Source organism: Stegostoma tigrinum, chromosome 29, assembly GCF_030684315.1.
Source record: "Stegostoma tigrinum isolate sSteTig4 chromosome 29, sSteTig4.hap1, whole genome shotgun sequence".
NCBI lineage: Eukaryota > Metazoa > Chordata > Chondrichthyes > Orectolobiformes > Stegostomatidae > Stegostoma > Stegostoma tigrinum.
Genome location: NC_081382.1, coordinates 26,634,223 through 26,647,891, shown reverse-complemented (window position 1 = coordinate 26,647,891; position 13,669 = coordinate 26,634,223). Strand labels below are relative to the sequence as shown.

At 43.2% G+C, this 13,669-nt stretch overlaps 1 protein-coding gene across 1 annotated transcript; it reads left to right on the top strand.

The window, feature by feature from the left end:
* The first annotated feature begins 4,618 nt into the window (after window positions 1–4,618).
* Window positions 4,619–13,491, top strand: hspa5 (heat shock protein 5). The gene is made up of 10 exons (XM_048559249.2): window positions 4,619–4,751; window positions 6,173–6,321; window positions 6,402–6,633; window positions 7,018–7,152; window positions 7,807–7,919; window positions 8,078–8,232; window positions 8,313–8,548; window positions 9,538–9,775; window positions 9,887–10,054; window positions 11,379–13,491. The coding sequence occupies exons 2-10, from the start codon at window positions 6,209–6,211 to the stop codon at window positions 11,939–11,941; spliced, it is 1,953 nt and encodes a 650-aa protein (XP_048415206.1). The 5' UTR covers window positions 4,619–4,751; window positions 6,173–6,208; the 3' UTR covers window positions 11,942–13,491.
* The last annotated feature ends 178 nt before the right edge of the window (window positions 13,492–13,669 follow it).

Genomic DNA, 13,669 nt, shown 5'->3' with positions numbered 1-13,669 from the left:
TGGACTGTATGACGTGAAGCCCACGGACAGCGTGGCTTCCGAGTCATTCCTGTCGTCTATCACGGAGGTCTTAGACGACAGCACGAGGGAGTGGCTGGACCGCCCGATATCCCTGGACAAGCTGATCAGAGCCCTCAAGTCCTTTGAGAGGAACAAGTCTCCCGGGAGCGACGGCTTACCGGTCGAGCTGTATTCCGCTCTGTGGGACCTGGTCGGCCAGGACCTGCTGGAGGTGTACAATAGTGCGCTTCGGGCAGGGGAAATGTGCAAGTCCATGAGGAAGGGCATCATCACCCTCATTTACAAGAAGAAGGGGGAGAGGGAAGAAATTAAGAATTGGTGTCATATTTCTTTATTGAACGTGGACTACAAAATCCTGGCCAAGGTCATAGCCAACCGGGTCAGGTCTGTCCTGGAATCGGTGATTCACCCTGACCAAATCTATGCTGTGTCGGGGAGGAAGATCGCTGAGAGCCTCGCGCTCATCAGGGATACGATCGCCTACGTACAGGACAGGAGGGTGGACACCTGCCTTGTCGGCCTGGACCGGGAGAAGGCCTTTGACAGGGTCTCTCATGCTTACATGAGGGACGCCCTCTCCAAATTGGGATTCGGGGAGGGCATTTGCAATTGGATCCAACTGCTCTACACCAACATTGTTAGTGCAGTCTCGATCAATGGATGGTAATCAAACAGTTTCCTGATCAGATCTGGAGTCAGGCAGGGCTGCCCGCTCTCTCCTGCCTTGTTTGTGTGCTGTATGGAGCCCTTTGCCGCATCCATCAGGAAGGATGTGAGCCTGAAGGGCGTGACAATCCCAGGCAGCGGAGAGCTGCAGGTCAAGACCCCCCTGTACATGGATGATGTTGCCATCTTCTGCGCCGATCACCGGTCGGTGAGTAGGCTGTAGGACATCTGTGGCCAGTTTGAACTGGCCTCGGGTGCCAAAGTCAATAGGGGTAAGAGCGAGGCCATGTTCTTCGCGAACTGGGATGACCGCTCCTTCATCCCCTTCACCATCAGGACAGACTACCTGAAGGTGCTGGGTGTTTGGTTCGGTGGAGCTGGGGCGTGCACTAAGACTTGGGAGGAGCGTATCGCCAATCTGAGGCAGAAGCTGGGCAGGTGGATGCTCTGGTCCCTCCATCGCGGGTAAAAACCTGGTTGTCAGGTGCGAGGGGCTTTCGGTACTGTTGCATGTGGCGCAGGCCTGGCCTATTCCCCGGACCTGCGCCGCTGCGATCGCTCGGGCCATCTTCCGCTTCATTTGGGGGTCGAGGATGGACTGGGTCCGCAGGGACACCATGTACAAAGACCTGGAAAATGGGGGAAAGGCCGTGCCAAACGCCACCCTTGCCCTGACGGCTATCTTTGTGTGTGGCTGCATCAAGCTGTGCTTAGATCCTCAGTACGCAAACACCAAGTGTCACCACTTACTGAGGTTCTACCTGTCCCCGGTGTTGCGAAGAATGGGCCTGGCCTCGTTGCCGCGGAACGCTCCGAGTAGTTGGACCGTTCCGTACCACCTGTCCATCGTGGATAAATTTTTGAAAGGAAACACCTTTGACCACAAGGCCGTCAGGCAGTGGTCAGCACTTAGTATCCTCGAGACCCTTCGGGAAAAGGAGAGGGTGGATCCCTTCATGTGGTTCCCCACGCAGACTGCCAAAGTCATTTGGCAGAATGCCTCATTGCCAGAACTTTCAAACAAGCACAAGGACATTGCTTGGCTGGGGGTGAGAGGGGCTTTGCCAGTGAGATCATTTATGCACGCCCGGAATCTCTGCGCCATCGCACGCTGCCTTCGAGGCGGCTGCGGGGGGCGGGGGGGACGAGACTGTCGATCACCTCCTTCTGGAGTGTGCCTATGTGCAGGAGGTCTGGAGGGGGATGCAGTGGTATTTGTCGAAGTTCATCCCAAGCAGCTCCGTGACATGGGACTCCATGCTCTATGGGCTGTTTCTCAGGACGCACACCGAGACCAACATCAACTGCGCCTGGAGGACCATCGATGCGGTGAAAGACGCTCTTTGGTCTGCCCGCAACTTGCTGGTCTGCCAGCTGAAAGAACTGACCCCGACCGAGTGTTGCAGACTGGTGCACTCCAAGGTCCAGGACTACGTGCTGAGGGACCAGCTAAAGCTTAGGGCAGCAGCCATCAAGGCACGGTGGGGTCAGACCACCGTATGAGACCCCTCATCCAGAATAGAAAAAGGGGCCCTATCTGGTAACTGGGCCCAGCTGGCGCTTTCCCCAACTGGTCAGGGGGCCAGCGGGAACTGTGCAGGGAGATGACCGCCGGGATTTTTCTTTGTCTTCTTTGTTTTGTTTTTTTTTAGTTGGTGTACGTACCCCCTGGGTAAACCGGAGCGGCTAGCATGACTGGGTAGGTGTATAAATATGTTTTATTTTTGTATATTTTATGAATATAGTATATTTTTTCAAAAAAAAATCTGGTCAGTGTAGATGAGTTGGGCCAAAGGGCCTATATCTGTGCTGTGTACATCAATGACCTTGTGAATTCCAATCTATGATTTAGTGAGTTTATTTGCACTGTTGGATATATTGCCCTCTTCACATCTAGTTTCATGAATCTCCACAGTTCTTTGCATTTCTACTGCTGTTTAATTTTATCTTTCACCTCTTTTGTCAACCATGACTTTATTTGGTAAAAGAAAGGCTGTGTTTTAATTTTCTATGAAGTTGAAGATTATATTGAATATCTCCCATCGTTCAAACGTAATTTTATCTGTGCAGTGTTTGAGATGGCTTGTTGTCAGCAGTCTCTAACTGCTTTCAAAGATAACGGGAACTGCAGATGCTGGAGAGTCCAAGATAACAAAGTGTGGAGCTGGATGAACATAGCAGGCCAAGCAGCATCTCAGGAGCACAAAAGCTGATGTTTCGGGCCTAGACCCTTCATCGAACTGCTTTCAATTTTGGTCAATAATGCACTATTTTCCCCTCCTTTACAAGCTATATCTGTCTTCGGCTGAATTATTCCCCGAGCCTCATTTTTCATAAATCCCCTCTTTCTCTATCTGTTCCATCCCTTTAATTAACACCATACACCATAAGATGTAGGAGTAGAATTAGACCATCAGACCCATTGAATCTGCTCTGCCATTCAATCATGGATGTGTTTCACAACTCTATTCTCCTGCCATCTCCCCATAACCCCTGATCACCTTACTAATCAAGAACCTATCCATCTCTCTTAAATGTACTCAATGACTTCATCTCCACAGTTCTCTGCGCCAATGGGTTCCACAAATTCACCACCCTCTGACAGAAGAAATTCCTTTTCATCCTATTTCTAAAGGTCATCCTGTCACTCTGAGACTGTGCCTTCAGGTCTTAGTGTCTCTACGAGTGGAAACATCTTCCCTGTGTCCACTCTACCCTGGCCTCTTAGTATTTTGCAAGTTTCATTGAGATATGCCTCATCTTTTGAACTCAAGTTTCAACTACACCTCATACGACAAGCCTTCATTCCCTGAATCATTCTTGTAAACTCCTTTGTGTCCTCAGATGCAGGGTCCAAAACTGTTCATGTAAAATGTTTCAGCACCTCCAAGCTTGTCCAAATTACCAAAGTTTAGTTTTGCAGCTTGCAATCTGCTGGACAAGTTCAAACTAGAATTTGGTAGAATTCCAATAAATACTTTGTCTTGCTTTTCCCCGTCATCTTTGTCTGACTGGTCATAACAGAACAAAAGCACCCTTATTATCTGATATTTAACCAAGTGGCTATGCTACATGTATGTTGGTTGGCAACTCAATATTTGGGTTCCTCATGCAAAAACTGTGGTAAAGACAAACTTTTCCTCCAATCACTTCATGAACTGAAGGGGCATAAATTTAGGTGAAATTTTCTGACCAGAACGTTCCAGCCAAGGCTCACGGGTTTCACAAAAGCTCACGTTTCGGGCCCGAAACGTCAGCTTTTGTGCTCCTGAGATGCTGCTTGGCCTGCTGTGTTCATCTGGCCTCACATTTTATTATCTTGGAATCTCCAGCATCTGCAGTTCCCATTATCTCACGGGTTTCACTATTGCCTACGCCTAAATTACAAGGGCAGAAAGGCCTAACAATTTAGAATATGGCAAGGGCATCTCAGATTGAACGCTGTTCAGACAATGGAGTGAATTTCAATGTCAGAAAGCGAAACCACACCGGGACTACGTTCACTTAAAAACCAACGGAGCTCAGAGAAAACCCGAACTCCAGCTCATGAGAGACATCAGAAACAAACGGGGAAAAACCATCATTCAGGCCCTGAATATTCCAGAAACCAACATGTGTCAGAATTGGGGGGAGGGGGTAACGCGGCGGAATGAAGCAACACGCACGCAATCGTCCGTTAGAGAGCGGAGGTGGGCGAGATTGTGATGAAGCTAATGATTGACAACAAAACGACCCAATTGCAATTGGGGCCTCGGTGATTCCCGAGGTCTATTGGGTTAGATCTGTTCAGAGTTAGTCCAATGGGCAGGCGGAATGCGGCCAGGGGGCGGGCTATCCACTCCCTAGTGACGAGTCCCCGAAAGCCCGTACGTGTCACCCACCGGAGTGGCCAACGTGCTCCCTCGAGCCAATCAACAGCCTCCAACGCAAGGACAACCGACCAATCGCGGCGCTCCACGACGGGGAAGTCAGGATTCTATATAAGGGTTGAAGCGGGCGCTTAGAATAGATTGGGCTCTTTGAAGGACATCGTGTTGAGGTAGTAGGGCGGTAACAAGTAGCTGGTAAGGAACTAATCGCACCTATTGAATGGAGATGTCCAATATGATAGCGTAATTATGAACGGTGATGTTTGTTGGAAAAAGTGAAGGTTTTTCTGTCCAGATCCGGTGGAGCGTAACGGGACGGGCTTCCCCGTGCCGGTTTCGGTCTGTTCCTTGTTGAGCCTGAAGACAATAGTTTAGAATCAGTTCAACTATACTCAACTGACTTAAAGAGCTACAATGTATTTTTATTCTCTCGATCAGTGTACAGTAGGCCTTTGTTAGTCGGCGATACGGTTGGGAGTGAAACGTGTGTTGTCTGCCGTAAAATGGCTTCCGGGGCACTGGTTTAATTGGCTGTCTTCTTGAACTGATTTTTAACGGAATTTATTTGCTAGTCACGCTTGTAACGTCCTAAACTTGAAGTTTTTCGTTGAGTTTTATGTTCGGAACCGTTTTGAATGTGTAGTACGTTCACTAAGTACTTGATGCCTCTGTTCGGTAAAAATCCATCATGACCGCGCCAGTCTGCAGGTATTCATCTGTTCTAATCCCGTCTTTCAGCGCTTGGCCGGTACCCATGCCTGTTATGGCGTTTCAGATGCTCATTATGCATTCCTAGTTCCTGCCTCCACCAGCCTCTAGATAACTTCATCGTTTCTCTTTTCATCTTCTCCTAAGTCTTCGATCCTTTGTATGGCAATGGTGTCTGCTGGTTATCAACTTCTGGATTGAGAGGGAATGAAAAGTTTCTCCCTACCTATCACTCGGGTATCCCTTCAGCTTTCCCTGCCCCTAAGAAAATGCCCCTTGCTGACTTTCATTCAACATCAATGTTTCAGCCTGGACCAGATCTTCGTGACTTTTCTCTTCACAAACTGTAATGATTCCTTACTGTAGTGTGACCAAAAATGCATGTAGGTTGTAGCTGTAACCTAACTAACTTTGCAGATTTAAATCGCTTCCTTAGTCTTGTAGTCAATATCTTGCCTTACTTGTCCGTTGGCACCTTTTAATCACTTGGCCTTCCTGACCCTTTGCCTTTAAAGGGTCAATGGCTATGCATATTCCAAGTCCTTCCAGTTCTCTGTACTTCAAGATCTTCCTGTTCGGTGTACTCCCCTACCTTGTTATTTAATTTTGGGAGACCCAACAAGGCAAGGGAGTATACTGAACAGGAAGATCTTGAAGTACAGGGAACCAGAAGGACTTGGAATATGCATAGCCATTGAATAACTGAACTGTGGCAATCATCATTGGGTCTCCCCAAATTAAATGTTTGCCACAGTCCAGCTGTTTGTCAGTCTTTTTAAAAAGTGTGTGTTTGTGTGGAATTTGTAGTATATTAATAGCATTGATATGCCATATTAAATTTGTGAGTTTTAATGGTATCACTTGTAGATGTGTGGTGTTTGTTGACCTGTAACTTTTCTACCTCTAAGGTACAACCATCACTAAGGGCACAGTCGTGACTCACAATGAGAGGGTATTTGCTTCTGCTGCTAATCAGCAGTGTCTTTGCTGATGAGGATGATAAGAAAGAGAGTGTTGGTACTGTGGTTGGGATTGACCTCGGTACTACTTACTCTTGGTAAGTTTTAGGCTTGATTTGCCTCTTGAATTTTGAATTTGGCAGGAACTGGCAATATTACCTACCTTTTCCCCCCTCAGTGTTGGTGTCTTCAAAAATGGGCGTGTAGAAATCATTGCCAATGATCAGGGAAACCGAATCACCCCATCCTATGTGGCCTTCACACTTGATGGTGAACGTCTGATAGGTGATGCTGCAAAAAACCAGCTGACCTCTAATCCGGAGAACACTGTCTTTGATGCCAAGCGTCTTATTGGACGAACCTGGAATGACCCAGCAGTACAGCAAGATGTCAAATACCTACCCTTTAAGGTAATAAGATTCTCAAATGAGGAAAAACAAGGGTTTTCATGGACTTGATACCTGTTTAAGTTGTACTGCAGAGTGATTTTTAATTTTAGTACTTGATTTGTGAGTTGCATTTGAATTTAAAAACCTGTAATTGTAAGTGTTTTGAGCAGGCTGGTTTCTTTTGTTGAGTATTGACTTGAGTGTTAATGTTATTTCTTGAAACATGTGGTGGCTGACCTTTAGTATTTAGTGTCTTCTGATCAGTAGCAATTTTTTTAGAACAAGTTGGTTTTGGTGTTGTAAGTAATAGGTCATCTGGTCAGGCCTGTAGTCAAATTTGACTGCAGTCTTGAAGCTTTAAAAGCCAAGTGTTGCACAAATGCACTTACCATCATCTTTGTTCAGGTGATTGAAAAGAAGAACAAGCCTCATGTCCAACTTGACATTTCTGGTGAAGTCAAGACATTTGCTCCAGAGGAGATATCTGCCATGGTGTTGACTAAGATGAAAGAAACTGCTGAGGCATACCTTGGCAAGAAGGTATTTGTAATTGATTCACTTCCTAATCAAACCTATTGATACTTGATTAGTTTGATCAAGGCTAAATTTTATGTAAATCTGGCTGTTTCATCTGCATTTTGAAGCAAATCCTCTACTTTTGGAGGGTCTTGACTTGACATGCAATTGGCAAGCATTCTCCTAGCCTAGTTAGTCATAAAGATGTACAGCATGGAAATGGATCCTTTAGTCCAACTCACTTATGCTGATCACATCCTAGATAAATCTCAAATCTAGTCCCATTTGCTGCATGTACAGATGAATTTACATTCAAAACTTGTAGATTCTTGCATGGGGCCTGAAATGTATGGCTCCAATTCTTCCTGTTTGAACTTCAATGAAGATTGAATGATTTATAGTTGACATGCAACTCTTCTGTTGCACCTTTCCTGTTCAAGGAAATTAGCTTGTGTCAAGGGTGCACTATAAATTGTTGCATCTTTTGTGATTGCCCTTTTTTTTTGTGCTGTCTTTCCACTACATGACCAATTGGGATTGTAGTGTCAAAAGTAAAAGTGTAAATCTTGCCCCTGCGGAGGATCAAGCATTTTTGAATTTCCTTGCATTTAAAGAATCTACAGGAGAAATTTCACCTAGCTTTAATGTTGTCCAAAATATCTGTTTGATCTTTTGTAGGTTACACATGCTGTGGTAACAGTACCCGCTTACTTCAATGATGCTCAACGTCAGGCTACAAAGGATGCTGGTACTATTGCTGGTTTGAATGTCATGAGGATCATCAATGAGCCGTGAGTATTCTAACTGTTGGTGTTCACTAGTAGAGTTGGTTTAATCCTGAAATAGACTACTTTAAAACCCTCCATCTGTCGACAGTGTTAATGGTCTATTTGGGAATATATAATTGTGTCCTGTTTGTAAGATTTCACTTTGACTCTTTCCTCCTCAGAACTGCTGCTGCAATTGCCTATGGGCTAGACAAGCGAGAGGGTGAGAAGAACATTCTGGTGTTTGACCTTGGTGGTGGTACTTTTGATGTGTCACTACTTACTATTGACAATGGTGTTTTTGAAGTAGTTGCTACAAATGGTGACACTCATCTAGGTAAGATTATCAATGTATAAGTTACATTATAACATTTAAACCATGTCAGAATTAATTCTTAAACAAGGAATTTTAATCAGGTGGTGAAGATTTTGACCAGCGTGTGATGGAACACTTTGTCAAGTTGTACAAGAAGAAAACTGGGAAAGATGTTCGAAAGGATAACAGAGCTGTACAGAAACTTCGCCGTGAAGTTGAAAAAGCCAAACGTGGTTTGTCTTCCCAACACCAAGCTAGAATTGAAATTGAATCTTTCTTTGAGGGTGAGGATTTCTCGGAAACTTTAACACGTGCGAAATTTGAAGAACTGAATATGGTGAGTCATGCTCTGATTTAGCTCTGGTTCAAATTATACTTATTTTAAGAAATGTGTTTTTGTTCTGTGGACAGTAGTTAGTGTGGTGCTCTTCATTTTGTTAAATTCTAGAAAATATATAGCACTGAGCATTCTAAAATCTGCAACCTTTCATAAACACATCCATTCAGTTTGTGTGCATGCGTTCCTCATTGAAACAACAAGAACTGCTGATGCTGGAGTCCAAAAATGAGGATCCCAGCAGGCTAGGCAGCATCAGGAACAAACAAGCTGACACCTGAAGGGTCTCAAGCCAAAATGTCAGTTTTCTGTTCCTCAAGCTCAACACTTGAGTCTGGTTCCTCATTGAAATGTTGCAAATCTTGTTGTGGATTATTGCCCAATGTTCTGAGATGAATAAGTCAAACTCTGGCTTTCCAGAAAATCAGTCTCCTTTTAATTTAGTGCCAAATTTTGAGGGCTGCTGGACACTTTTTAGTCTTTGTCCAAAGCTGAAGTGAGCTTATGGGCAAGTGTTTTCACTAACTTCAGACAGAAAAACGTCTCTGGCTTTTAATCTAAGGTGGGAAGGTTAGGTACTATTTTTACACTGTCACAATTGAAGATGTGTTTGGACACACTTTGTAGACTGCAGGTTCCTTGCCCCAATCAGTTAAATTCTGCCACTGAAAATTGAATGCTGTGCAGCAAAATCAAATTTCCTGATTTTTGGATTGCTTGACCTCAACTGGGCTATTCTCTCTGCTGCTGCCCCCCCCCCCCCCCCCCGACTGAATTAGAGCACTCACTTTGTAGACAATAGGTGCAGGAGTAGGCCATTTGGCTCTTCGAACCAGCAGCACCATTTCGTTGTGATCGGTGATGGTAGTCTTTGCAGTTATAACTTCTACTGTTTATTAACTTCAAGCTTGACTTTTAAAACCTAAGTGGAAAGTAATGAAACTAATCAATGACAAAAGGTAAACTTAATGGCTCTTTCTTGCTATCAGGACCTCTTCCGATCAACCATGAAGCCTGTACAGAAAGTGATGGAAGATGCTGATCTGAAGAAAACTGAAATTGATGAAATTGTACTTGTGGGTGGCTCCACTCGCATTCCTAAAATTCAGCAACTGGTGAAGGAGTTCTTCAATGGGAAGGAACCATCTCGTGGAATCAACCCTGATGAGGCTGTGGCCTATGGTGCAGCAGTGCAGGCTGGTGTCCTCTCAGGAGAGGAAGATACTGGTAAGTGCCAGGAATTGCATGATGATTAGAGTTGATTTTTACTGCAGAGTAACTTCACACAGGAAATGAATTGGTTTTCTAACATGCTGCTTTCTACCTGACCAAAAATAGGTGATCTTGTTCTTCTGGATGTTTGCCCCTTGACTCTTGGAATTGAAACCGTTGGGGGTGTCATGACCAAGTTAATCCCACGTAATACTGTGGTCCCAACTAAAAAGTCTCAGATTTTCTCAACTGCTTCTGACAACCAACCTACTGTAACAATCAAGGTCTATGAAGGTAGGTTGCAATTTAACTTAAGATTTTGTGTAGATTGATAAGAACTTTGCTACATGGAGATGCTGCCATCAGGTTCTGTGCTGTTAAGTCCATAGTATTGAATGAAAATAATGAACAAACGACTTGCAGCAGGGGCCATCAAGCAGTTAACTCTTCCTGGATGTAAAAAAAGCTCTTCAGCATCTTTTCACATAACTGCTCCAGAAACACACTTCCTACTCTTAGACTGTGCAGTAATTTTAACTATGTTTGACAGCTTCTGGTTGTATAAGCTGCTTCATGTTGGGGGCTTTTTGAGAAACCTTTTACAGACAGAGGTCCTAATATTTTATCACAATGTGAATAGCAGAACTACTTGACTGTATTCATTGGCTCCTGTCTGAACTGCATGTCTTTGTAGCATTCCAAATTGAATTATCATCTGATAAGGTGAATTGTATTGAGGAGCTCTTGGTTTGGGAGAGTATAAAAGAAGTGAGCATCCAATCTAATTTCACTTTCTAAAAAAAATCTATTTTAGCTGCTGTCAATGACTCTGTCCATTCTTGAGGTAACTGTAAATGTGAAAATGTCACTGCCCTTCCAAACCAAGCCCAGCAGCTGTCCTTGTCCAAGGGATCATTAACTACACTTCTGTAGTTGAGTTCTCAACCACCAAGCAGCAAGGTGACTGCAGAAATTTTTTTCTTTGAATGAGATCATAGCCTTGACTGTACACTTTTTTTTGATCCTTCCTGCTGTCAAGCAGGATTGTGTTGCAGAACCTTCAATTATGTTGTAAATTGCAGAGTACAAAAATCTAAATTTTTGTTCTGCATTATTACTGTGGATCTTCAAGACCACAAACTTTGAGAATTGAGATAACAGATCAGGTAAAAGAGCACTTGTAATTTAACCACTAAGCAGCCTATGGGCACTGTTGTAATACACTAGTTCAACGTGGACAGATTATAACAGCATGATCACTAAGTCACCTATTCCAAGCAAAAACAATATTTAGAATGATCATCTTAAAGCATTCTATTAAGGCAGGGGGATGGAAGTTTTTTAAAAAATAGAAAAGAAGGACCCAGGTTCAAATCTAGCCTTTTTGGAGTTTGCTTGTCCCTGTCTGCATGGGTTCCCCCTCTGTGCTCTGATTTTCTCCCCACATAAAGATGTGCAGGTTAGGTTGGTTGGCAATGACAAGTGTGGGATGGCTGAGTAGGATGCTCTTCAGTGTAGTCTCTGTTGAATGGCCACTCTGCATTGTATGATTTTATAATCGGCCTTGTTGCCACAAGGCTGACCTCCGTATCATATTCTTGCTGTTTTTATTTTGTAGGTGAGCGTCCATTGACTAAAGATAATCACCTGCTTGGAACCTTTGATCTAACTGGTATTCCTCCAGCACCTCGTGGTGTTCCTCAGATTGAAGTCACATTTGAAATAGATGTAAATGGCATCCTACGTGTTACAGCTGAAGACAAAGGCACTGGAAATAAAAACAAGATCACTATTACAAATGACCAGAATCGTCTGACCCCAGAAGAAATTGAGAGAATGGTGAATGATGCAGAGAAATTTGCTGAAGAGGATCAAAAACTCAAAGAACGTATTGATGCCAGAAATGACCTGGAGAGCTATTCCTATTCTCTGAAGAACCAGATTGGTGATAAGGAAAAACTTGGTGGAAAGCTGTCGACAGAGGACAAAGAAGTTATTGAGAAAGCTGTGGAGGAAAAGATAGAGTGGCTTGAGAGTCACCAAGATTCTGACATTGAAGAATTCAAAGCTAAGAAGAAGGAACTTGAGGAAATTGTTCAGCCAATTATAAGTAAGCTGTATGGAAGTGCAGGTGGACCTCCTCCAGAAGAGGAAGAGGAGACTGAAAAGGATGAGTTGTAATCCAGGGACTCTTTAATTTTGTAAATATTGGACTGGACTGTTTGAGAAAGATCTATCTGAATGATAAGGACTTAATTCTTGAATGTATGTGCACAATTTTCACTTGAGTGGACTGAAATTCTCGAGGCTCAATACTTTCCAATGCAGTTTCAGCATGTTAGCCAGAAGGAGAGCTTGGTTGGAAATTTGAGTTGTCAAGGCTGAGTACAATGTTCTCCAGTACCCACTTTTCTATTTATTTGGAATCCCTTTGTTTGGTCTGTCTAAGTGTAGATGTTTTCTACTGTATTGACCAATAAATGTTATGTTTGATACAAACATTACCTTGTCTGCAGGGTGTAGATGTTTTGGAAGGAAAATGCTGAGTGTCAAATGTATCTTGTTCAGGGTCTTTAATTCATGTTACACTCACCCATTTGAAGTACCTTTTTTGATTTTTAGAGCATATTTAGGAATGATATCCCAGCTGCACAAGATTTGAATGACAACAGTCTGCTTGAATGCAACAAGTTATAAGGATTGCATACCATATCATCATTTGACCAAATCAATGGCAAAAACTGCTGATTTTAAACACCAGGAAAGTAAGGAAGGGCCTATTTGCAGTGGAAGGCTAAACTGTCAAGTTTTGCTCAAGTGTCTAGGCATTGAGTGCATAAAGTACAATGAACTAAGCCTGCAGTAAGACTTGCATACAAACTTGGGTAAACCTACTTGAATAGCCCAGTTGCTCTGCTCAACCTAAAGTTTGAGTTTCCCATATCTGAGTATACATGAGTTGAATAACACATTTAAGTTGTATTTCTGTCCTTGGTGAAAAGAAACTAAATGCTGATTGCTAGATTGACACCTGGTCTAAAGTGTTAGGCCAGGTGTCAAAGTTTTGGCAAACTAGAGAAGTGATAGTTCCTTCCACTAGATGAATTCTGTAGGCTTAAATTGTGGACAGATTCACACCAGAAATTTGGTTTATTAACCCAGACCAACATATTTTTGTTCTACTGACAAACTGTCATGGTAGCTTGTAGATTTCTGGACAGCTACAATTCAGTGTTTGATAAGTAACTAACTGCTTCCAACAAGATACTGCAACTAGTTGAAAGTAGATGATTTTGTGTGTGTGTGTGTGTGTGGGGTGACAGGAGGTGCTTTTTTTTTTGCTTTGGCCCATTGGTTCCACACTAATGTTTTAAATGGTCACACTAGAGTCTTGAGGCTTAACTTTAATTCCAGGATAAATTTCACTTCACTCTTTTCCTGAGGGAAAGAAATACGTCTATTTTTTTACAGATGAAAGAACAAACTTCTCACTCTTGGTATTGAAGCTGACTAATGCCAAATCTATCTGCTGTTGCTAACTCCCTGGAATGATATTTGTTCCAGTATAAACAAAGTTTACTGTGAACATTAAAGGCACATGAACAAAACTAGGATGTACAATTTCAAGAACTTTTATATTCCAGGTTTAATTTCAACTTTTTTACAAAAAAGATGTACAATTCTGTAAGGTACAAACATTACAACTTCAATAAAATTTCTGTATGACTCCTGTTAAGACTAATTTTATACCTGCACAATGTCTTGGTGTTTCACATTCAGACAGCACTTCACACTAGTACTAATCTACACTGATGCACAAGTTACTCTCGTGATTAAATTTGATTGATCTAGTCCTCAGCTTGCACAAATGGGTTAGAGTGGATAACGGGTGCTGGCCTTCAGGTGTTG

Excerpts from the sequence above, each read along its gene's own strand:
- hspa5 (XM_048559249.2), top strand. The coding sequence starts at position 6,209 with ATGAGAGGGTATTTGCTTCTGCTGCTAATCAGCAGTGTCTTTGCTGAT. Across the intron at positions 6,322-6,401 it reads CTCGGTACTACTTACTCTTG|TGTTGGTGTCTTCAAAAATG; the intron begins GTAAGTTTTAGG and ends TTCCCCCCTCAG. Across the intron at positions 9,776-9,886 it reads CTCAGGAGAGGAAGATACTG|GTGATCTTGTTCTTCTGGAT; the intron begins GTAAGTGCCAGG and ends GACCAAAAATAG.